At 54.3% G+C, this 23,366-nt stretch overlaps 2 protein-coding genes across 3 annotated transcripts; one reads left to right on the top strand and one right to left on the bottom strand.

The window, feature by feature from the left end:
• The first annotated feature begins 1,150 nt into the window (after positions 1-1,150).
• On the top strand, positions 1,151-4,334 carry HIPK4 (homeodomain interacting protein kinase 4). Of its 2 annotated transcripts, none has more exons than XM_056796199.1 (4): positions 1,151-1,843; positions 2,233-2,589; positions 2,669-3,505; positions 3,730-3,989. In XM_056796199.1, exons 1-4 carry the CDS (start codon positions 1,379-1,381, stop codon positions 3,892-3,894), a joined length of 1,824 nt encoding a protein of 607 aa, XP_056652177.1. In that variant the 5' UTR covers positions 1,151-1,378; the 3' UTR covers positions 3,895-3,989. The 2 variants fall into 2 exon arrangements, with proteins under 2 accessions (XP_056652177.1, XP_001371180.2); XM_001371143.4 differs by having other exon boundaries at positions 1,152-1,843; positions 3,818-4,334.
• Positions 4,335-4,769: 435 nt separating this feature from the next.
• On the bottom strand, positions 4,770-23,311 carry PLD3 (phospholipase D family member 3). The gene is made up of 13 exons (XM_007491918.3): positions 23,140-23,311; positions 13,567-13,773; positions 12,487-12,574; positions 12,268-12,330; positions 11,914-12,059; positions 11,410-11,590; positions 11,013-11,133; positions 10,804-10,931; positions 6,834-7,034; positions 6,365-6,504; positions 6,072-6,237; positions 5,745-5,844; positions 4,770-5,655 (listed from the first exon to the last, which is right to left on the bottom strand). The coding sequence occupies exons 3-13, from the start codon at positions 12,511-12,513 to the stop codon at positions 5,468-5,470; spliced, it is 1,461 nt and encodes a 486-aa protein (XP_007491980.1). The 5' UTR covers positions 12,514-12,574; positions 13,567-13,773; positions 23,140-23,311; the 3' UTR covers positions 4,770-5,467.
• Between the last annotated feature and the right edge of the window lie 55 nt (positions 23,312-23,366).

Below are 23,366 nucleotides of genomic sequence, written 5' to 3'. Positions count from 1 at the left end.
GGGAAGAAGAGATGGGACATAGGATGGGAGCTCTACGGTGGATCCCGTGGGGCTGGACAGCATCCCAGTGGCCCCATGCCTGTGGCACCTCCAATCAGAGGTGCCTTCAGGGAGCCTCAGTGCCAGGTCTCTGCTCTTGGGGAGAGGTACAAGGAGCCGCTGCCCTCGTCTAGCTGTCTATGTGCAGAAGCCCTCTCCCAGGGGCCTGAGGGATCCTGCTGCCAACTGTCAGGGACCCCTCGGTCTGGTGGGGAAGGGAGAGCCGAAGCTGCAGCCCCCTCCCGAGAGGGGAAGGCGGTTTGCTTCTACCTTCGGGAGCTCGCTTTAGAGCTGGGAGCTGTTGGGTCTTAGAGGTCCCAAAGGAGAGGCGGCATGCTGGCCGGCAGACAGAACAGTCTCTTTGGTCTCTGGCCACCAAGATGGGATGGGAATCTCAGGTGGCTAAGAGAGGTGGAGGGCCCCAAGGGGGAGGGTACTGGAGGCCACTGGTGCCTGGGGCCTCCCTGCTGGGAGAGGAGGGGGCATATGTGGGCTGGGTATTTGTGCCAGAGTGCCTACACTGGGCATCCAGTGAGGGGCGGGCAGGGACCACTGTCCGGGAGCCTCCTTTCCTGCTCTTCTGGCCCAATCGCTGGCCTGGGCTGGCAGCACCTGGAGGGGAGGCAGGAGGCCTCGAGGACCCATCTTCTCCAGCAAGGTCTCAAGCTTTGTGGCCAAAGGCAAGGGTGCTCTAGGAAGGGGCTCGGCTCTCCTCTCCCCAATCCCTCCTCTCAGGCAGGGAAACCGAGGCCTCGGTCAGGGTGGACTACATGCACTGCAGAATCCCAGAGATGGAAGAGACCTCGTGGGGCACCCAGTCTGACCTGCTTCTGAGGAGTCCCCTGGTGGCCTCCCTGACTATATATGAGTCTCCCACATGAGTAGAGAATTCTAGGCCTGCCTGGGTTTAGCAGGGACCCCTTCCCAATGGGGATTGCTCCAGAAGGATCCCACCGTGCGTGTGCCAAGCCTTCAGACACTGCCCCACTGCCTACCCTGGGTTCTGCCATCAATCGGGGGAGGGGGAAGGTCTTCCTTGGAACACGACAGTCCATTCTGCATCAGGGTCCAGAGGAGGGTCTCCGACAACAGAACCCATCCCGCTCAGCAACCCCGGAACCGATCGGGGTCCGGGGGGGGGCTCATCCCGAGCCCGGGGTGGGGGGGAGGGGCGAAGGCCCCAGCAGTTTCGCACTCCAGAGAGGGGGGGGGCGGGGCGGCGGAGAGGGCGCTGTCCCTGGGCGGCACGAGTGCGGTTCTCTTTCCCCCGCTCGGGCCCCGGGGCCGGCGGCGGGGCGGGCGCCCTCGGCGGCGGAGGGTCGAGGGCAGTGGCCGGGCCATGGCCACCATCCAGTCTGAAACCGACTGCTATGACATCATCGAGGTCCTAGGTAAGGGGACCTTTGGTGAGGTGGCCAAGGGCTGGCGACGGAGCACGGGCGAGATGGTGGCCATCAAAATCCTCAAGAATGATGCGTACCGTAACCGCATCATCAAGAACGAGCTCAAACTCCTTCGCTGCATGCGGGGCCTGGACCCGGACGAGGCTCACATCATCCGCTTCCTCGAGTTCTTCCACGATGCCCTCAAGTTTTACCTGGTCTTTGAGCTTCTGGAGCAGAACCTTTTCGAGTTCCAAAAGGAGAACAATTTTGCGCCCCTCGCGGCCCGTCACATCCGCACCGTGACGCTGCAGGTGCTCCGGGCCTTGGCCCGGCTCAAGGAACTGGCCATCATCCACGCTGACCTCAAACCGGAGAACATCATGCTGGTCGACCAGACCCGTTGTCCCTTCAGGGTCAAGGTTTGGGGATGGGGGTCCGGAAGAGAGGGATGGGGGTGGGGATCCTCTCTTCCCTCCCACGGCCCCCTCAGCCCTTGGAGGGACACTCCCAAACCGCCTCCCTCCTGTTCTTCTGCCACCTGGGGCCCGGCCCCTAGTGCTGCTGAGGAGGGACCCCCGTTTGTGAGCCCCTTCCCACTTTCCCGTCATCTTCCTCATCCCCCGAGGCTGGCTCCCCTGCCCTTCTGCATCCCCTCCATCCTAGCGCAGCACAGGGGCACCTCTTCCTCTCTCCTGCCTCTTGACCTCGTCCCCTTAGGCGGAGGGGCCAGTGGGGACCTCTGGGCATCCCGTGGGCCTCCGGGCTGGAGGGATCCGTCTGGCTGAGGGGATTGGGGGTGTGCTCGCAGGTGATTGACTTTGGCTCAGCCAGCATCTTCAGTGAGGTGCGTTATGTCAAAGAACCCTACATCCAGTCCCGTTTTTACCGGGCCCCCGAGATCCTCCTGGGCCTGCCCTTCTGCGAGAAGGTGGACGTCTGGTCACTGGGGTGCGTGATGGCCGAGCTTCACCTGGGCTGGCCTCTCTACCCAGGCAACAATGAATACGACCAGATCCGCTACATCTGTGAGACCCAGGGCCTGCCGAAGGCCCACCTCCTCCATGCCGCCCGTAAGGCCCACCATTTCTTCAAACGCAACCCCCATCCAGAGGCCTCCAACCCTTGGCAGCTCAAGTCTTCGGCCGACTACTTGGCGGAGACCAAGGTAACGGGGCGGGGGGGGCGGCTCGCTGGGCCAGGGCGCCCGGGGAGAGCTCCAGCCCTGACCGGCTTCTGGCCATCAGGTCCGCCCCCTGGAGCGGCGTAAATACATGCTCAAGTCTCTGGACCAGATCGAGACCGTGAATGGCGGCGGGGCAGCGGGCAAGCTGGCGTTCCCAGACCGCGAGACGCTGGCCGAGTACGCAGACCTCAAGAGCATGGTGGAGCTTATCAAGCGGATGCTGACCTGGGAGTCCCATGAGCGCATCAGCCCCAGCGCTGCTCTCCGCCACCCCTTCGTGTCGATGCAGCAGCTGCGCAGCGCCCACGAGGGCACCCGCTACTACCAGCTGTCCCTGCGCGGCTGCCGCCTCTCGCTGCAGCTGGAGGGCCGGGCGCCCACGGACGAGGGGCCCCCCTACTACCGCCTGGCGGAGGAGGAAGAGGGCAGCGGCGGAGGCGGCACCTACTACCGGGAGGAGAAGGCCCCCGGCGTGCAGAGGGCCATCGACCAGCTGGATGACCTGAGCCTGCAGGAGCCCGGAAGGCTGTGGGGGGAAGGCCGGGCTGGGGCCTACGGTGCCCCCGAGCCACCCCCGGATACCATGGTGCTGCCCAAGGGGGTTACCCGGCGGGGCCGTGAGCCCGGGCCCGAGCCGATCTTGGCCTTCTACGGCAGCCGTCTCTCCGGGCGTCACAAGTCCCGCAAGCACCCTGCCGGCTCCAAGTCCGACCCTAACTTTGGCAACCTTATCCGGCTGGGCCAGGCTTCGCCCGACGAGGGTGGGCCTGGCCGGGGCGGCGGCTGGGAGGAGGGGGAGCGGCGTGGGGCCTCTGCGGACCCCCCGGCCGTCCCGCAGCTAGATGGGGATGGGCCCGACGAGCGGCCTGGGGCCAAGGAGCTGACACTAGCAGCTGAGGTACCAGGGGCTGGGGGAGGGCACGTAGCGAGGGGTTAACAGGCAGGGCAGCGGGCTGAGGGGCTGGGTGACAGTCCGAGGAGAGGGGTGGGGGCCCGGGGGGTCCTGGGGAGAGGAGGTGATGTGGGGGCGCTTGGGGACAAAGTGGGGGGCAGCAGGGGAATAGAGTGCCAGGTAAAGGACACAGTTGCCTTTAGCACCAAGTATCTGGTGGGCAACAACAGGTTCAGTCGTTGGGCCAAGGGCCCACGCGAAGGGAGGCAGATGAGAGGATGCTAAGGGGCCCTCCAGGACTCCCTCCTGTCTCTGCAGAGGGCTGGCCCGGAGCTGTACGACGCAGGTGCACCCCCCCTACCCCCCTGCCCGGGGGAGTGGCTAAGCGACCCTGACTGGAGCTTGGAGGGCGGTGGTGGGGCCCGGGGCCAGGCCCCCCCGCCCCGCCACCCCCACCCCCACGGGCCTCCCCGGGTCACTGGCTTCCTCCAGCACGTCGGCGGGCATCACTGATGGACACCCCCTTTCCCTGGGCCGTGCCAGTCACGACCTGGTGCCTGCTTCATTTGACTCGTCCCTCGCCCTGAGATGCGCTTACCTAGAAATCCAGATTATAGTTACAGAAAAATAAATACACAGAGATTCCCCCCACCCCAACCTCCACCCCCTCCATCCCCGGCTATCGTGCACCTGAGAGGGCCCTGGCAGGCCAGCCTGCGGGACCCCCCTGTGCCAGGAGGGGTGCCCAGGGAAGGGGTGGCTGCCGGGGCCCGGCTCCACGACCCCTCCCGTCCCCCCCAGCTCTGCCTGTTTCCATAAAGGACTGTTCAGCTGCTCTGGCCTCCTGGCTCTTTTCCTTCTCCTAAAGGTCTCTAGGGCTCGGCCAGTGGAGACGGGGCCCTGGGAAGGACGAGTCGGGCTCTGGGGGCTGAGAGCCCATGCCTGGGATGTGGCGCTTGACCCCCAAGTGCCCACAGGCCCAGACACATCCCGCTCACACGCTCTCTCACAAGCACACCCTTGTCACATGCATTTGTGCATACATCGTCCTCGGGCCGGATGACCTCTGACCCTGCTTGTGCCAAGGCCAGCAGCCCCTGCCCCTCGCCAGAGCCTACGTTAAGCGTTCTGTGCCCACGCTAACACCTAACGGCCTCATGCCAGTGGACGGCCCCCGCCGGACAGCCACCCGGGCACTCATCCTCCACTCTGCCCATACTGTGGCCATGTGCCCGGCCCGGTTCCCTCCAGAACTCTCAAGACACAAGGCTTGCCTCATAGACACTTTATTGTTGGAAAGCCATGGCTGCAGGTCCAGCTGGAGTGGTGGGCACGGCAGCGGGGGGCAGTGCCTGGAAGGCCTTGCCTTCCCTTTCGGAGGCCCTATCTCTCCCCTCCCCAGGGGAGATGACTCGATCCCAGAGGACCCATTGGCCTGGGCCGGGCCCTTCCCCTGGATTCCACAGCCTGGAGGACAGGGGAAGCCTCTGGCTGGACCAGACCAGGTTCTGCCCCCCCCTCGGCTCTGCCCTGGTTTATGCCCTTTTTGGTGGGAACATCGGGGCAAACAGCCTGGCTACGTTTCTGAGGCAGAGACAGAGATGGGAGACACCAGAGAAAGACACCGGGGAGAAAAAACGGAAACCAGAGATACACACAAAGCTGGGACGGTCAAGAAGTCTCAGGAGACGGGAAGCCACACAGACCGACAGAGGCGGCAACAGAGAGAGGGAGACACTGTCGGGCTGGAGAGAAGCGCTCAGAGACAGGCAGATACTGAGGTGGGAGGAAGACGACGAGACACCAAGCCAGAAAAGACACACAGTGGGGCTACTGGGTCATAGGGAGCTAGACGGGTACAGAGCCTGGGGGCGGGGGGTGGCGCAGGCCCCTCCTGGAGCCCCGGGCCTGAGCGAAACAAACCCAGGGATGGCGTGTTGGCCGGCAGAGGAGGCTGGGACCCGACCCTCACAGCAGGCGGCAGGAGCGACCCTCTGAGAGGCCTGGGCTGTCCAGCTCGTGGCTGTAGGGGGAGTCCCAGTCCCGAAGGAAAACCGCTTCGAGCTGTGTGCGGAGCCCCACGGCCTCGCTCTGATTCACCACCAGGGCCGAGCCGGCGGTCTGTGTGAAGTAGTTGCCCGACCAGTTGGACGTGCCTGAGGGTGGGGAGCGAGAGGGTCAGGAGATGAAGCTCACAGCCCAGCAGAGGGTCACCGCAGCGTGGGGTGGGGGCTGCTCTACTCACCCACATAGGCCGCTCTGTCGGTCACCATGTACTTGTTGTGGTTGACGCGGGCATAAGGGATGCGGGCCTGGGCCTCAGTGGACGGGACCACGAAGAGCCGCTGGGGACGGAGAGAGGCCCAGACTCAGCCAGGCTCGGCGGGAAGGAGAGGGGGCAGCTCCGAGGAAAAGGAGGGGGAGAGAAGCACGGACGGGGCCCAGGGAAGCCATGCGGTGGGGGGAAAGGGAAGGGGGAAGGCCCAAGGGGGCTTAGAGGGCCGGTCTGGGGGCCCAGTGGCTGGAGGGGGAGGAGGTGGCTGACCCCAGAAGTCAGGAATGATCTCCTTACCACTTGCACGTCGTAGTGGGTATGGTTGTCCTGGAGGGCGGCCAGGGAGAGGAGGAAGGGGCGCAGGGCAGGCTCCGAGTGGCTCCAGCAGCTCACCAGAAGTCTCACCCGAACACCCCGCTCAAAGGCTGCTCGCCTCAGGGCGTCATCAATGGCCGGCCAGAACCTGGGGAGGGGCCTGGTGCTGAGCTCTGGGCCCCTGGGGTCACTCGCATCCTAGTTCCTCTGCTCTCCCAGCCCTGATGCCCCCCCATGGCCTCTCCATCCTGTGTGACCCTAAGCTGCTCGCTCACCTTCGAGGGTGGGAGTATTCCATAATGGGGAGATAGTTCATGACAGCAACATAGACAAAGTCCCGAGCATCGTTCACCAGGCTGAGCAGGGCACGCAGGTCTGGGGTGCGGCCCCCAGGGCACAGTGTCGGGGGAGCACTCTGGGGGCAGACAGAAACTCAGGACTTGTTTCCCATCCTCCCCACCACTTAATCTCAGGCCAGAGTCCGGCAAGGACAGGTCTTGGCCCAGAGAAGGGGCTGGAGGGCATGGGCACGTGGGGCAGAGGGGCTGGGTCCACGGGCTCCTTACCGAGAGGAAGGCCTGGGCAAGGGACCCAGAGAAGGGGCTGGAGGGCATGGGCACGTGGGGCAGAGGGGCTGGGTCCACGGGCTCCTTACTGAGAGGAAGGCCTGGGCAAGGGACCCAGAGAAGGGGCTGGAGGGCATGGGCACGTGGGGCAGAGGGGCTGGGTCCACGGGCTCCTTACCGAGAGGAAGGCCTGGGCAAGGGTCCCATTGAGACGCAGCTGCATGGGGGTCTCCAGGTTGTAGTGGGTGGTGTAATTGTCCGGCCAGGGGGAGGGGATGCTGCTGTCTGGCTGGCCCAGATACCAGTAGGCCTCAAACACTTTGGCCAGGTCCTGGGCCAAGCAGCTGCAGTTATAGACCACCACACCCAGCTCTTTCACCTGTAGGGGGAGGGGATGCAGGGAACTATAGGACAGCTACCCTAAGCCCTGGCCCCTTGGGGGGCAGCTGCCCTGAGCAGCCCATCCAGTACTCACACTCTCCCAGCCCAGTGGGGCTTCATGGAACCTGGGGCCTAAGCCTTGCACTTGGGGTGCCCGCCTGCCCACCCACCCACAGGAAACAATGCTGGGAGAGGCACAGAGTCTGTGATCCTGGTGTTTCTTGCCCCAGAATCACAGACCTAGACATGGAAGGGGCCTTACCAAGACCAACTCCCTCATTTTACAAATGAGGAAACTGAGGCCTGGGGGGGGGCAAAAAGACTTGGTTACATGGTAAGGCTTTGTGAGCACTTTTCCAGGGGAAAGGACTGATGGAGCCATGGTCCTCTGTTCCCCCAGCCCCACCTCCAATGCTGAAATATAGGGGACTTGAGGGTCTTCCCTCCTCATCCTCTACTTCTTGTATCAGCCAGGTGAGGCCCAAGAGGTGTAGAGAGTCCTGGAGCTGGGCCAACACAGCCATCATCACCACCCTCAAGGGCCAGGGCCAAGCCCAAAGAAAAGCCAGGATGGAGACCGTCGGGGAAGGAGGTGGGCCTGAAGGATGGCTGGCCCAGAGGACATGCTTGCCCAGGCCTTCCTCTCTGTAAGGAGCCTGTGGAACCAGCCTGTGGAGGCCTGGCTGAGCAAAGTAGTCTGTATGTGATCATCCCTACCCACTCTTGGCATACTGGGTGAGGGAGAGCTGGGCCTGGGCTCACATAGTCCTCAATTAGAATCCAGCCTCAGAGACTTCCTGTGAGCTGGATGACCCTGGGCAAATAAGGAACTACTTTTTGCCTCAGTTTCCTCATCTGAAGGGGAGATCCCAGGGTTGTTGAGGATCAAATGAGAAAATGACTATAAAGCACTTAGCACAGTGCCTGGCACATAGTAGGGACCATCTCAGTACAAGCTATTCCTGTGTGCTGTTACTATCAAGAGCAGTTCTGGGGGCATCATGTGCAGGATGGACGATGGCCAGGAGCGTGTGCATATGTGTACCTGCAGGGCCAGTGTGTCCTCTAGGAAAGGTCTATCTAAGCCAGGGGTCCCCAAACTTTTTACACAGGGGGTCAGTTCACTGTCTCTCAGATTGTTGGAGGGCCAGACTAAAAAAAACTATGAACAAATCTATATAGCGCTGTCTGGGATAGTGGAGGCTGCAGTGCTGGCTGGGATGGGCCTGTCACACCTTACACAGGCCCATCACCGCCACCACTATACTGGGCAGCAGAATACACAGTGCGTAATCCCCTCCCCCAGATCGCCACTCACCATGCTGACGTCTTCCATTGTGCAGCCACGTAATCTCAGAAAAAGGTGCCGCGCAAAGGATTGTCACCGGAAGTAGTACTGTACGTGAGCAGCACCGCGCTTTGCTTCTCTCATTGACCACCAATGAAAGAGGTGCCCCTTCTGGAAGTGTGGTGGGGGCCGGATAAATGGCCTTAGGGGGCCGCATGTGGCCCTCGGGGACCCCTGATCTAAGCCTTCTATTTGCGGCTTGGGAGACAGACTGGCACAAGGGCAGCAGTCTGGTGGCCCTTGAGGTCTTGTCATCATCCATGATGGTGCTGCCTTCAGGATCCAGCCTGGTGACACGGGAACTTCTTTCAGGTCTTCCTCCTGGGATGGAGGCACTTCTCTGGTGCTCCACATCTTTTGCATGAGGCCACTGATCTCCTGGTACCTTGTAGATGACTGCATAGATTTGCATTTCTTCCGTTTCTGCCCTCTCTATTGTCACACATCCTTGTTATTTCTCCTAAGAGTGTGAGCTGCTTGCAAGTAGGATGGTTTCACTCCTTGCCTTGTGTACTACCTAACAGAGCGTAGGTGTTGATTGATTCCTGCCACCAGGCTACCTGGGGCCCTCCTGGACTGCTCCTTCTTGGTCTTTCTGCCAGATCAATCACCATCCATTTTGCAGGTCCCCCCAGGCTTCTCTGTATCAGGGATCTTATCAGCTTCCATGTGCCCATATCTGGCACCAGGGCTGGAGTTATCACCTCTATGCGGATGGCTTGACTTCACAACCCCCAGGCACCTGCTATGTGCTGGTGCTACGGCCAGCAGCACAGGCTCTGATCACACTATGTCCAGCCCTAATGCTTCTTCTTAGTTCTAGGCCCCCTCTGACTGCTGGACAGATCCATCTGGACATCCACAGGCATCTTCAACTCAATACTGCTATAACCAAACAGATTTCCCTGCTGGTTCTTCCTGCATGTTGTCCCCACTCACTGTGTCCCAGGTCCTCTGATCTTTTCCCTTGGTGGTCTCCTCCGCTCCCATGGGTTGAGTCCCCTCTCCCTAGGGAGATGACTGCCAGAGCCATTTATCCAGCCCAAGGCTCTCTCCTGAGTGATGATCCGGCATCACTGAACCTCCGATCTGGGGCACCTCAGGCTCAACACATCCAAAATGGAATTCCTTCCTTCCCCTTTGGCTCTCCCTTCTAAACCTCCCTATCATTGATGCCTGGGATCTGTGACCTCAGTGCTGACTTTGATTCCTTGCACATCCCACACATCCAATCCTTTGCCAAACTCTGCTGTTTCTGCCTCGGTGACATGTCTCCATCCCCTTCTCTCCTCTCATTCCTGATCTCATCCATCACCTCTTACCAGAACCATAAATGACATGCGCCTCACCTAGTCATTTTCATACTGTTTCTCCTATTGGAATGGAAGTTCCTTGAGGGCAGAGACCTTTGAAAGATTTGTCTTTGCTTTTACAGAGCTCAGTGAATGCTTATTGATTTATGATGGATAAACCAGGCCTTCCTCCAAGCTTCCCTATTTCTTTTGAGGATTTCCCAGGGTTTCTGACCTTTGAGTCCTTCTTGACTCTTCCCTCTCCCCCAGGTCCAATCAGTTGCCAAGTCTTCAGTGCTTAGCCCAATGCCCTGGTATACAGCATGTTCTTAATAAATGTTTATTGATCACCAACTGAAGTCTGGCTGACTACCTCTGTTCCACTCTGAGCAGCTACTCCTTTCTCTTCACTCATGTGACTGCCATCTTGGTTTAGGGCTGCATCACCTTTTAATGGCCAACTAATTGAGCTCCTGGTTTCCAGTCTCTTTCCAATCCAGTCCCTCCTCCACACAGTGGCTAAAACAATATCCCTGAGGCACAGGCCTGACCCGGTTCCTTCCCAACTCCAGAAACTATTTAGTAATTACCCATGGCTTCCACTAAGCTCCTCAACCTGGTACTCCAGGCCTTCCACTATGTGGCTCTAACGTACTATTTTACCTTTATTTCTTATTTCATAAATTCCCTTCATAAATTCTATTGTAGCCCCAAAGGACTGCGAGCTCTTTTTTTTTTTTTGAAACAGATGCTTTTTTTCTCGCCTCCATGCATTTATCTAGGTCTTCCCTCATGCCTTTCTTCCTCATCTGTGGTTCCAGGAAGCTAACCTGGATCCCAACAATTGGGAGAGTTCCCTCTCCTTTCTCAGACTGTCTTCTATGAATCTATACATAAAATGTCATATCCCTCTAGAAGAATGCAAGGTCTCAGAGGGCAGGAGCTCTCCTGTTTTGCTTTTGGACTTGGGATGCAAGCGTCTAGCATGGCGCTTACTCATTCTGGCCCTGAAAGAGTTGGCTGAATTAGGAAGGGGAACTAGTTGAGAGGGAGTAGTCTAGTGGAGGGAGAATGCCCTTGGGTCTCTAACATTCACAATCCTGCCCTCATTTCCCGGGGCTTCATACCTGGGTCAGAGAGCGCCAGTCCATGTTGGCACTGCCAATGTAGATGTGGGTTTGATCCACCACCCAGAACTTAGTGTGCAGGACGCCATGGGTCAGTTTCTGCATGTCTACCATCCGCACCTGGGCCCCTGGGGGGAAATCAGGAAAGATGAAGAGTCTCCCTTCTCTGGACCATCTGGATTCCTTCCCCATGGGCCCCTAATACTCACCACTCTTTAGGAGGGCCTGCAGGTCAGCCTGGGGTTGGGGGCCCCTGGGCTTGCTGACAGCCACACGCACCGATACCCCCTTTGGGGCCAGGCTCTTCAACTGCTGGAGAATCTGCTCACCCTGGGAGAGAGGAAGCAATTCAAAAAAGATTGAGGTGACCTCTGGCAGGCCCTCTGCCTCTCTGTCCATCAAAAAGGGGATGGGTAAGAAGCTCCAAAGTCTTTCAGCTCTAAAATTCCCTGATGCTAGATGTCACTTTAGACACTGCCCTGTTGGCCTCAGCTTATCCCTCTCTTCCCGTTCCCCCAGATTTCCTGATCCTGCTTCTCCCATCAGCCCCTGCCTCATCCACTTCTCTTGCCACCATGCTTGGCCCAGGCAGGAGCAGGGTATCACCTGATAAGCAGAAGGCTCATGGGTCTGGGTGTCATTGTTAGTGAGAGTCCAATAGAAGGAGGCAATGTCGAGGCTGTGCTGGGCACCGGCCACCAGGTCGAGCCAAGCCTGGCTAATGGAAGGGTGGACAGGCCCCTTGGGGAAGGTGAGGCCTTCAGGAATGCTCTCTACCAGGACCACCCTGAAGGGAGGTAAAAAGGGTGAGGATCAGAATGGGCAGCAACAGGGATTCAATCTCTTCTCACCTCAGGTCAGGCTCCTTTGGGAAGGCTCTGCTGGGGATGGGGAGTGGGGTTCAGACCCAGATCTGGCATTAGTTCCTCCATCAACTTCCTTGTTAGTAGGCAGAATAGGGGTGTGTGTGTGCTCATGAATATGCACACACACCTACATTCTCACACAAATGGTATGAGTTTCTGCCCATATCTGGCACCCGGCTAGAAGCCTGTCCCTCCAGGTCTGTCCTCTTCTCTTCTACCTCTCCCCTTCCCACGGGGCACTCACTGACAGGGATCTTCACAGACAGAGTTGGGGGGTGACTGGGTCCTTTCCTGGGGGGCCCTGAGCCTGGGCCACAGGAGCAGCTGGGTAAGCAAGGCACCCAGGCCCATCGTCGTCAGTGTCATGATCAGCAGGACCCATCGGACTTTCTGGAGAGAAGTAAGGAAAGAACAGTTTGTCTGGGGAAGCCCTTGGGAAGACTGAGCCAGGCATGACCTCCCACCCCTCATCTGGGGTCACAGAGGCATCAGGACCAGGGATAAAAATGGCTCCCTCTGACATGAGGGAGGGGCTTTGGGGGGGGCAGGAAGTGAGAAAGGGAGAGGGGCAGAGAGGGGTAGGTTGAACCTGTTCTACCTTATCTCCTGGCTTCCAGGACACAGCTGGTGAGGGAAGCTGCTCCTCAGGGCGTGGCTTCAGCTGTGGGAAAAGAAGCAAAGAAAAGTCCCCTTTCCAGATCCCATGTGTGAGGAGAATGGAACGGGGGAGAGGGGGTGGCCCCTGGTCTGAGCCCAGGGTTCCTGGGAAAGGAGGGGTCTGTGCTGGGCAGCAGCTCTGTGGGCTGCCAGTCCTCACCTGTTGGTAGACAGTATGTAGCTTCATCTTCCTCAGCTGCACCCAGGCAGGCCCAGGCAGTGGGATGAGCGCTCTCTCCTTCTCCAAACTGCAAGGAAGAAGAGAAGACCTTTAGCCTGGCCCCCCTGGCAAGGGCCCTCGGGTCACTTGAGCCACTCTCTGCATCAGGCTCAGGGCCACAGAGGTCATGCAGCATTTGCTGACAGCCTGCCTAACCCTCCTCCCTCAAAAAAGAAGAAACAAGCTGGCCATGAGTGGGTCTTATGCAATTCCTGAGGTCTATGATCTTCCTCATGTCCACAAAAGAATCCCCATTCTCCAGCCTGTCAGGACAGGGCCTAGAAGGAGAATAATCCTAGCAATCTGAATAGTCCTCAGAGTCCCAAGACACTTCCTAATGCTAATCCCATTAGACAGGGAGTGGAAGGTTTCCTGTGCCCATTTTCCAGATAGAGTTGAGAGTAGTCATTTCCCCGTAGTGTCTTAGAGCTGGCAGGAACCAGATCTGCTGATACAAGGCTGGGTCTCTGGCCTGGGCAGTGCTGACAAGGCCAGTCCTCTGAGGTGCCAGGAACTGGCAGGAGGCCCAATTCCCTGCTCCTGTCTCCCAAATTGGGCACAGCACCCTTTGTGACCCTCATACACCATTGTTTCCCTAGAGGAAACCTCTGATGGAAGGTGGCGGGCAGCATGAGTGACAGGAGAAAGCCCGACTCCCCCACCCACTGCAGGAATGGGGGGGGGGGGTTGTCTGGCGGTAGCGCAGCCTGGCTGAGACGGAGAACCCAGGTGTCTTCCCTGGAAACCAGTCTGCAAGGCTCGGTCGGATCTAACCTTACTCTACGTCACTGGCTACATCGTGAGCCCCAGACAGCTTCAGGGAAAGGAAAGGAGGGAGAGATGAGGTTGGGGCTGGATCAGAAGACCCCCACCCTCAGCCAGTGGGGAATAATCGGGGCTGGGGGGGGCACAGACGGGCGGCGAGGTTTCCAGACTCCCAGAGCCAGCCCCTCTCTGCAGGCTGCTTCTAGATTCCCAGCCAATTCCCAGGTCTCCCCAGAGGCCCTGGCTCTATCTTACCTGGAAGGAGCTTCCTCCCAAAGGCCCCCGAAGATGCTTTTCTTCTCCCAAATGGGGAGCCAGGCCAGACTGGAAGCTCCAGAGACAGCAGAGGGGCTGGATCAGTCAGGCCCCACCTCCCAGCAGCAGCAGCAGCAGCAGCAGGCAGTGTCGAAGGCGGTATCTGGGCCTGGCCACACCTCCCTCCACACCACTGCAGACCTGAGCCTGGGCAGCAAAGACCCGGAGCTCAGGGCAGAGGCTCAGGGGAGTCCCACCCCCGAACCATCCCTGTCTTCCCCCACTTAGGCCAGCCAGTCTGGAGATCCCAGACGCTGGGCTCTCTCCCACTCCCAGCCTGGGTGGGCGGATGGGCGCATGGGTGAGTCACTGTGTGTGGGGAGGGAAGGGGGGGATGAAAGGGGCTGCTGACAGGCAGGCAGGCAAGCAAGCAGGCTAATTATGGGGGAGCTCACAGCTCTCTGCTGCCACAAGGGTCTGCTGGGCTAGGATCTTGGTAGAGAAGGGATGGATGAGCAGCCAGAGGACCTGGGTGGCAATAATGCTGCTGTTCTTTCCTGAGGCATAAAATCTGACCTTGTCCAGGAAGCCTTTTCCAACTCCTCTTAATTCTAGCGCTTTCCCCCTCTTCAGGATTTCTTATTCATCCCATCTACACCTGGTCTGTATATATTTGTTTGCATAGGGTGGTCTCCCCCACACCTTTAGCCTGTGAGCCCCTCTTTTTGTATCCACAGTGCCTGGCACAAAATAGGCACTTAAGAAATGTGTACTGACTGACTGCGACACTGCCTAGATGATCTGGGGCTCCAAAAGCACTTCCTCCTCTCCTTGGGCCCCAGTTTTCTGTGGCAGATGACCTCTAAAGTGCTCTGAAATCCCACTGCCCTCTAACAACAGCCCGCCAGGCCTGGGGGCCTTTTCTTACTTCTGCTCCCTCTGCCCCAGCTCCCTGGGTGCAGGATTCTGACTGGGTCACAGACCCTGAGAGCAGGCTGCTAAAGCCTGAGGGCTCCTCTCTGCTTCCTACCTTCATCAATGAAGGAAGGGCTCCATTTCTGTTGCAGGGCAGTGAAAGAGATGTCCCCCCTGTCCTGGCCCCCATCCAACTTCCTGGACCCTGAGAAATCTACCCACAGATGCGTGGGTTAAGAACCTGTAGATGTGGAGGGCTTGGGATGGAGATTTTCCCAAGGAAAACAGAAATGAGGCTAAAGTGGGAGCAGAATCGTTGGGTCCCAGGACCCTAGATCAGGGCTGGAAGAGTCAGGGAGTCCTTGAGGACCCTGAAGCCAGAGGAGCCAGGACATGCCCCAGGTCACACACCTTCAGGACTTCTGATCCTTAATCCTAATTTGCCGGCACATCACACTCTCTGTCTAACTCAGTCTGAACCCTGAGCTGCTCCTCTTCCTCCTCCTTTCCCAACTGCCTTTGGCCCCTGTGGAGCTCTAGCTACAGGTTAGAATTGGGGCCAGGAAGCCCCAGGTTAGACTGCTGCCTCTGTTTGACCCTGGCACATTGCTCCTATGTAGGGACAGCCAGGTAAATCAGAAAAGGACCAGGCCTGGAGTCAGGAAGACACAGCTTCCTGAGGAGTCAAATGGGGCCTCAGAAACTTACTAGCTGTGTGATCCTGAACCAGTCACGTAACCTGTTTGCCTTAGTTTTCTCATCTGTCAAATGAGCTGGAGAAGAAAATGGTAAACCACTCTAGCATCTTTGCCAAGAAAACCCCAGATGGAGGGGGAGGTGAGATGGTTTAGTGTATTGAGAGTCAGGCCTAGAGACAGGAGGTCCTCTGTTCAAATCTGGCCTCAGACACTTCCCAGCTGTGTGACCTGGGCAAGTCACTGGACCCCCACTGCCTAGCCCTTCCTGCTTTTCCACCTTGGAACATTCAATACACAGTTCTGATTCTAAGACAGAAGGTCAGGGTTTAAAAAAGGAAAAAGAAAACCCCAAATGGGGTCATAAAGAGTCCGATACAACTGAAACAACTGCACAACAACAATAAAAGAAATCGCTTTTGTGAAAGGGGAGCTAGTGCAGTGAATAGAGTGCTGGGCCTCACGTTAGGAAAACTCAGTTTAAATCCAACCTCTGGACACTTAGAGCTGTGTGACCCTGGGCAAGTCACTAACCCCTTTTGGCCTGTTTCCTCATCTGTAAAACGAACTGGAGAACTTCTCCAGCATCTTTGCCAAGAAAACCCTGAATGAGGTCACAGGGAGTCAGACATGACTGAAAAATAACTGAACAACAAAGGAATCGTTACAAGGATCAAATGACATAAACAAACAATTTGGAAGTCGGAAGGCTCGCTATAAAGTTCCCACTCTTGCTGGAGGTAGACAGCTGTAAGCACACCATGAACGGAGAGCCTGGCAACATCTGTCCTGACTCTGTGTACCCTCTGGGTCAAGGGGCTTCCCATCTACCCTGGTGCTCCACCCTAAGGAAAGCCAGGACTTGGTGCTGAGCCAATGCTGAAGCTTCCTTTCTGTCTCATCTTCCCCATTCCAACATGAGTTCTTCAAGCAGTGGGATCGGCTCATGTTTCTGCTTTCTATCCTCATTCTTCGGTATACACTTAGTGCTTAATAAGTGTCTTTCCCTTCGTTCATGAATCCAGTAATGCAGGGGCCAAGAGTTGAGGCAGTGTGGGCTGTGTTAGCTTCTAGGGGCAGCCCCCCCCCCCCAGCTCTGCCTGTCTTGAGGAAGGGGGCATTAGACTTGCTCTGATGGGCTCTAAAAGGGATCGATGAATGTTGCAAAGAGCAAATCTGGGTTCAGTGGCCAAGAAAAGCTTCCCAACAATCAGAGCTTCTCAAGGGCCTCTGGAGGTCTTTGGAGAGGAGAGGCTGGTTTGTTGGTTGTGTTTAGAGGGAATTTTTAAAAAATCCTTACTTTCCCTCTTAGAATCAATCTTGTGTATTGGTTCCAAGGCAGAAAAGCAGTAAGGATTAGGCTATGGTGGGGGAAGTGACTGGCCCAGGGTCACCCAGCTAGGAAAGGAAGGAATTCCTCAAATAGGGGTTGGGCCAGATGGATAGCTAGGTGACAGTGGGTAGAGCACTGAGTTCTGAGCAGGAAGATTCATCATCTTTCTGACTTCAAATCTGGTCTCAGACACTTCTTATTAGCTATGTGACCCTGGGAAATCACCATATCCTGTTTGCCTCAGTTTCCTTATTTGTCAAATAAGCTGAAGAAGAAAATGATAAACCACTCCAGCATCTCTGCCCAGATGGGGTCATGAAGAGTCAGACATGACTCAAAGAAATGAATATTTTAATTCTCTTTCCACCTCTGAAATTCTGTGACTGAATAATTTTATTTTTATTATTGGCTCCCAGGAACAGTGATTAGTGGAAAAAGTACTAAGGCTAGAGGCAAGCAAGACCTGGGTTCAAATCCTGCCTCTGACACCCCCCCCCCCATCAGTAATTTAGGAATCTGTTTTTTTTTAAGCCCATGCCTTCTGCTTTAAAATCAATACTAAGTATTAGCTCCAAGGCAGAAAAACAATAAGGGCTAGGCAATTGGAGTTAAATGGGGTTAAATGACTTGCCCAGGGTCACACAGCTAGGAAGTATCTGTGGCCAAATTTGAAGTCTTGTCTGCAGACCTAGCAGTCTATCTGTGAAGCTATCTAGCTGCCTTTCAGAAGCTGTTCTTGACTTTTCAATCTCTCCCATCCAAAGAATTTCCAAGTCTTGACAATGCCTCCTCCATGACACACTTTGACTCCCTAACCAATTCTCCTCCTTTCCATGGACCCTGCTGCCACCGTAGTTCTGACATTAATCACCTCTCCTGGACTCCTGCCAGAGCCTTTTACTTTATGGGAGAGCCACAGAACTCCAGAGTCTCAAGAGACTCCTCTGCAAAATGGAGGAAAACAAAACCTTGCTCTACCGGACTTACAGGGTTGCTGGGAGGTTCCTAGAAACAAGAGTGCCCAGTAAACAGCTCATGCCTGCACCATTCATGCTGTCAGCAAGGTGGTGCCATAGTGCACAGAGCCTGGAGTCAGGAAGACTTATCTTCCTAAGTTCAAATTCAGGCTCAGACACTTCCTAGCAGTGTGACCCTGGGCAAGTCACTTCACTTTACTGCCCTCAGTTTTCCCATCTGTCAAATGAGCCAGAGAAGGAAATGGCCAACCACACACTGGGATCTCTGCCAAGAAAAACCCAAATGAAGAGTCAGACCTGACCAAAATACCATTCTCAGATGCATAGGAAGTTGCTGCAATATTGGTTAGTTATCTCTGTGTAGCAGAAAGACAACTAACTTGGGAGTCAGCAGATCTGGAACCGGGACTTCCCTCTGCTGTGCCAAAACTTTTGGACTTCAGGCAAAAGACCTCACAAACTCTATAGCCTCAGTTTCCTCTTTTTTAAGATAGAACTAATGAGCCATACCTTGCACTTATAGTACTGTGGTGGGGAAGATCCAACAGAGTAAAAAGGGTGACTCTTAGCATTCCTCTTTATCCTCATCATCTACCTCAAGGAAATGATTCTGAGCACCAATCTTGCCTGTTGGGGCATCTATACCAGGATGTCCAGAGGCATCTTTTTAAACAAACCAACCCTTGGTTTCCATCTTGGCATCAAAACTATATATTGGTTCCAAGGCACAAGAGAGTTAAGTGCCAGGCAATGGGAGGTAAGTGACTTGCCCAGGGTCACACAGCTAGGAAGTATCTGGGGCAAGATGTGAACTCAGAACCTCTCATCTCTAGGCCTGACTATCAATTTACTGAGCCACCTAGTTGTTTCCCCCTTCCCCTCACACTGGGAGACATTTTAAATTCAACATGTCCAAAACAGACCTGATCATCTTTTCTGCAAACCCACCTTCTCTCTGGCTTTCTTCTTCTAACTTGGTCCACAGTCACCGGACTGGCAACCTGGGAGTCATTCTTGACTTTTCAATATCTTTCCTATCCGTTAAATGGCCAAGTCGAGTCTACCTCCATGACACTCTTTGACTTCCTAATCAAACCTCTAACCCTCACGCCTTCCTTCCTGCCACCACCTTAGTGCAGACCCTCACCACCTCTCTCCGACACTCTGAAAGAGGCTCCTCATTGGTTCCCCTACTTCCAGAATCCCTCCTTTCCATTTCCATCCCAACTTCCCAGCTGCCAAATGATATTCCCAAAGCACAGGTTTGATTATCCTCCCTGCACCCTTCTACTCCAACCAGAAGTTTCCATAGATCTCTGGTGATTTTAGGACAAAGCTCAAACTTCCTGGTTTTGAAAGTCCTTTGTCACCTGGCTACTGGGTAGCTTACCAGACTGATTTTTCTGAATTCCTCCTCATCACCTCACTTTACCCAAACTTTTCTACTTGTTGCCACCTCCATGCCTTTGACTAGGCTTGGCTACCACCCTATCCCTCCATATCCCAGGCCTAGAAGGCTCTCTTTTCATCTCTCAGTTCTGAAATCCCAAGAGTCCTTTAAGGTCTAGCTCAAGGAGGACCTCCTAACAGATTTCCTTCTGGATTTTTTCTAGTTGTTAGCACTTTCCTTACACTCAAATTAATTAATTTCTACTTTTTACTGACAGATCTGCAGAGCACCTGGCCTGAAGGCAGGAAGATTCATCTTCCTAAGTTCAAATCTGGCCTCAGATACTTCCTAGCTGTGTGAACCTGGACAAATCACTTAATCCCATTTGCCTCAATTTCCTCATTTTTGGAAAGTGAGCTGGAAAAGGAGATGGCAAGAAAAGATTGAGAATGACTGAACAACAACAAAAATGGTTTCTACTCCATTAGAATGGGAGCTCCTTGAGGGCAGAGGCTGTCTTGCTTTTCTAGTTGAATTCCCAGCTCTGAGCACTGTGCTTAGTACATGTTAAGTCTTTAATACATTTTTATTTATTCATTATGTATAACTCTAGGAGTTAGCCCAGTGTCTAGCTCATAGGATCTAATTAAACTTGCTAAATTAAACAGAATTGAATGTGCTTTTGAGAAGTGTTGTTCAGTCTTTTCAGTCATGCCTGAAATTCATCCCTCCCTGATCCACTTCCTCATGGGTCTCTCTACTGCTATGGCCTTTGACACTCTAAGGTTATGTCCACATCCTAATGAGGCTCTGGATGGAGTGGAACTCAGTGGAGAATTTTATCTTGATAGCCTGGGGAGGTTCAGGACAAAGTATCCCAACTTCAACAGATCTGTCTTTAGGGCACATTTTTACAATGTGGCCAATCAGAATATAGCAACATTCTTACCTACACAAAGTTACTGTTGGAAAATGAGAATATTCTTGTTGATATTATTCATATAACATGTTTCAACCCTCAGCTTGAGCCTGACTTGCAAACTAAATGACCTTGGCAAGTCTCTAGGCTTTAGAGGATTCAAAGTTCCATCTGTTTCAACTAATCAGCAATGGAAATGATGCAGTGGATAGAGCACTGGGCCTGAAGTCAGGAACTCATTTTCATGGGTTCAAATCTGAACTCAGACACTAATTGTGTGACCCTGGGCATGCCACTTCACCCTATTTGTCTCAGTTTCCTTATCTGTAAAATGAGCTGGAGAAGGAAATGGCAAACCACTCCAGTATCATAGCTATATGACCCTGGGCAAGTCATTTAACCCTGGTTGCCTCAGTTTCCTCATCTGCAAAATGAGCTGGGGAAGGAATTGGCAAAACACTCCAATATCTCTGCCAAGAAAACCCCCAAAGGGGTCATGAAGAGTCAGCACAACTGAAACAACTGATAAGCTGCAGGTGAGGGATGAAATGACCTGGTCAGAACCCTCTCCACTTTTATCATATAGCCTCTAGTCCATGACATGTCAGGAAGGGACTTGAGAGAGAACACTAAGACAGATCCCCTGGTTTCATAGGAGCCAGGGCTACAATGTGTAAACTGAGATAGGCACCCAAGCTCTCTGATCTGTCAACATGGAATCTAGAAACTGCAAACTTGTAACTTAGTAAGATCTGATGAACCCCAAGTTTTAGGACTAGCTGATAAGCTGGAGACTCCAAAGCTTGTACTGGTTGCCTCTTCCTATGAGAATCCACTCTGAAGGGAATCTCAGGCTAGCAGTTTCAGACTGAATAATAGACCTCAAGGTAAGACAATCCCCTTCAGATGGGGCCTGGCCCAAGCCAAGTGACTTTTTAGTGCAGTAGGCAGCACTTCAAGGTTCTGAGTTTGATCTTGAAAGGAGGGTGTGATATAGTGGGAGAGGCTTTTGGAGACTAGTCCTAAAACCTGGGGTTCACCAGATCTTACTAGGCTACACATTTGAGGTTTCTAGGTTCCATGTTGACAGATCCAATTCTAACAGTACTTCCAAGCCAAGACTTGCTAGCTCAAGCTAACCCTTTTTTAGGAGGATGATGACCAAAAGGTATGTGTGTGGTAGTAGAACTTAACTCTAGCAGGTAGACAAGCAAGCAACATAATACAAAGAAAAGTCTCAGACTTTCCACCTGTAACTTTGGGCCTCACTTTAAGGGCCTAAATGAGCTCTAAGGCACCTTTGTGGAAGCAACAGGGTAGTGGAGGGCCTAAAGGTGGAGTCAGAACACTTGGGTCTCAATGCTGAATTCTGTCACTCCAACAACTCATTTATCCCTTGAATGAACATGTATTTATTTATTTTTAAACCCATATCTTTTGTCTTAGAATTACTAATACCAAGTATTAGTTCCAAGGCAGAAAAGTGATAGGGGCTAGGCAATGGGTGTGTGTGTGTTAAGTGACTTGCCCAAGGTCACACAGCTAAGCAATGACTGAGGTCATATTTGAACCCAGGACCTCCTGTCTCCTGGCCTGGCTCCTTATTCACTTACCTACCCTTGAATGAACATTTATTAAGCACTGAAGCTCCTGTTACACATGCCAGACACTAGCAAAATACTGAGGATCTAAAATATAAAAAAAATTAAAAAGATGGTCCCTGAACTCAAGGAACTTCTGTTTTACGGGGAAGGAATTCAGTTTTTACCAAGACAAATACTAAGCAAGGTCCAGAGAGATGGGGCAAAGAAGAATTGCAGCTAAAGTACTCTAGGAACATTAGATGTGGCAGAGAAACTTCATGCTGGCAGAACAGGGCAATACCTGAGCTGACCTCATCTCAGTCTCTTGGATTCCTTCAAGTCCTAGTCAAAATGCCCTTTTATAGGAGCTGTCCTGATATGCCTTCCCTCTGTTGCTGATCTCCAATCTATCCTGTGTACAGTTTGTTTACATGTTGTCTCCCGAATTAATCTAATTCTTTGAGAGCAAAGACTGTCTTTTTGCCTCTTTTTGGCACAGTACTTGGTACATAGTGCCCTATAAATGTTATTCTCTTTCTTTCTCTTAATTATGTCCAAATGATCCTGGCTGTGTGACCCTGGTTAAGGTACTTAACCCCATTTGCCTAACCCTGGCCCTTCTGTCTTAAGAGTCTCATAACCAAGATGGAAAGTAAGTAGTTTAAAAAAAATCTCCAATTGATCTTGATGTTTGCATTTGGTCTTGACCATTAAACTGAGTGCACCTTCAATCAGCCACTAATTGATAAGCATTTATTTAGTGCTCACAACAGATCAGAAATTGTTCTAACCCCTGCGGATAAAAGGAGACAACAATTCCTGACCTCAAGGGGTTTATAACTTAAGGAGGAGACAATATGCAAACATATATGTGTGTGAACACACACATATATACAAGCTATATACAGGATAAACAACAGATAATTAAAAGAAGGCATTGAAGGGGATCCAGTTATCGAAGTGGATTGAGTTTCTGACCTGGAGTCAGGAAGACCTGAGTTCAAATTTAGCTTAAGATATGTCCTAGCTGTGTGACCCTGGGCAAGTCACTTCACCCTGTTTGCATCTATAGGACGAGCTGGAGAAGGAAATTGTAAACCACTCCAGGATATTTGCCCAAAAAATCTCAGATGGGGTCACAGAGAGGTACAATTGAACCAACTGAACACAAGAAGACAGTAGATTGAAGTGAGACTTGGGGAGGCTTCCTGTAGAACAGGGATGGGTTTAGTTGGGACTTAAAGGAAGCTGGAGGGTGTGTGTGTGTGTGGGATGTCAGTATTTGGTGTCCAGTTGGCCCGCACTAGGTTTTCCCTTTTAGAATGCTAATTCCTCGAGGAGGGTGGGCCTGTCTCCGGTTTCTTTTCTTGGCACCCCCTCGCATAGCCTGGCACGCAGTAGGCACTTTATAAATGCTTATTCCCTGCCCCCTCCCTTAATTATCTTCAATTTCCCCAGGATGGTTTAGTTGAACGTGTTCTCTCCCGTCAGAATGGATGCTGGGGGAGGAGGTAGAGGTTGTCGCCGGCCCCTTTTTGCACCCTCTCACTTAGTGCAGTGACCGGCACACTTAATAGCTGCGCACCAGTTAGGACTGGGGCTGCGGGGGGCAGAGCAGGAGTGCTCCAAGAGTGCCGCCCCCCCGCACTGAGGGCTGCACCGGAAGGGGTCCCCGGGTAAGGGGAGTCACTCGCCCTGTGCACACTGGGGGCGGACGCTCAGGCCCCTTTCAGCTCCGTCACTCCCCAGCCTCAGACTTACCAGGGGCCGGGGGCCGGGAGTGTGGAGGACGTCGGCTCAGACGACCTCCGTTCTGGTGCCGCCCCCGGGAGGAGAGAGCACACTGCAGCTCGGCCTACGGGGAGCTGGAGAGATCAGCTCGGGACACGCAGGGCACGCATGCGCGCTAGTCCTCTCCCGCTCAAACTCCGCCACTGCATCCTCAGCGGCCCTGGAGGCAGTCCAGGGCGAAGCGGCGGTGGGCGGGG

The sequence above is a fragment of the Monodelphis domestica genome, chromosome 4, assembly GCF_027887165.1.
Source record: "Monodelphis domestica isolate mMonDom1 chromosome 4, mMonDom1.pri, whole genome shotgun sequence".
NCBI lineage: Eukaryota > Metazoa > Chordata > Mammalia > Didelphimorphia > Didelphidae > Monodelphis > Monodelphis domestica.
Note: the sequence above shows the minus strand (reverse complement) of the source record. Positions and strands in the feature narration are given on the sequence as shown.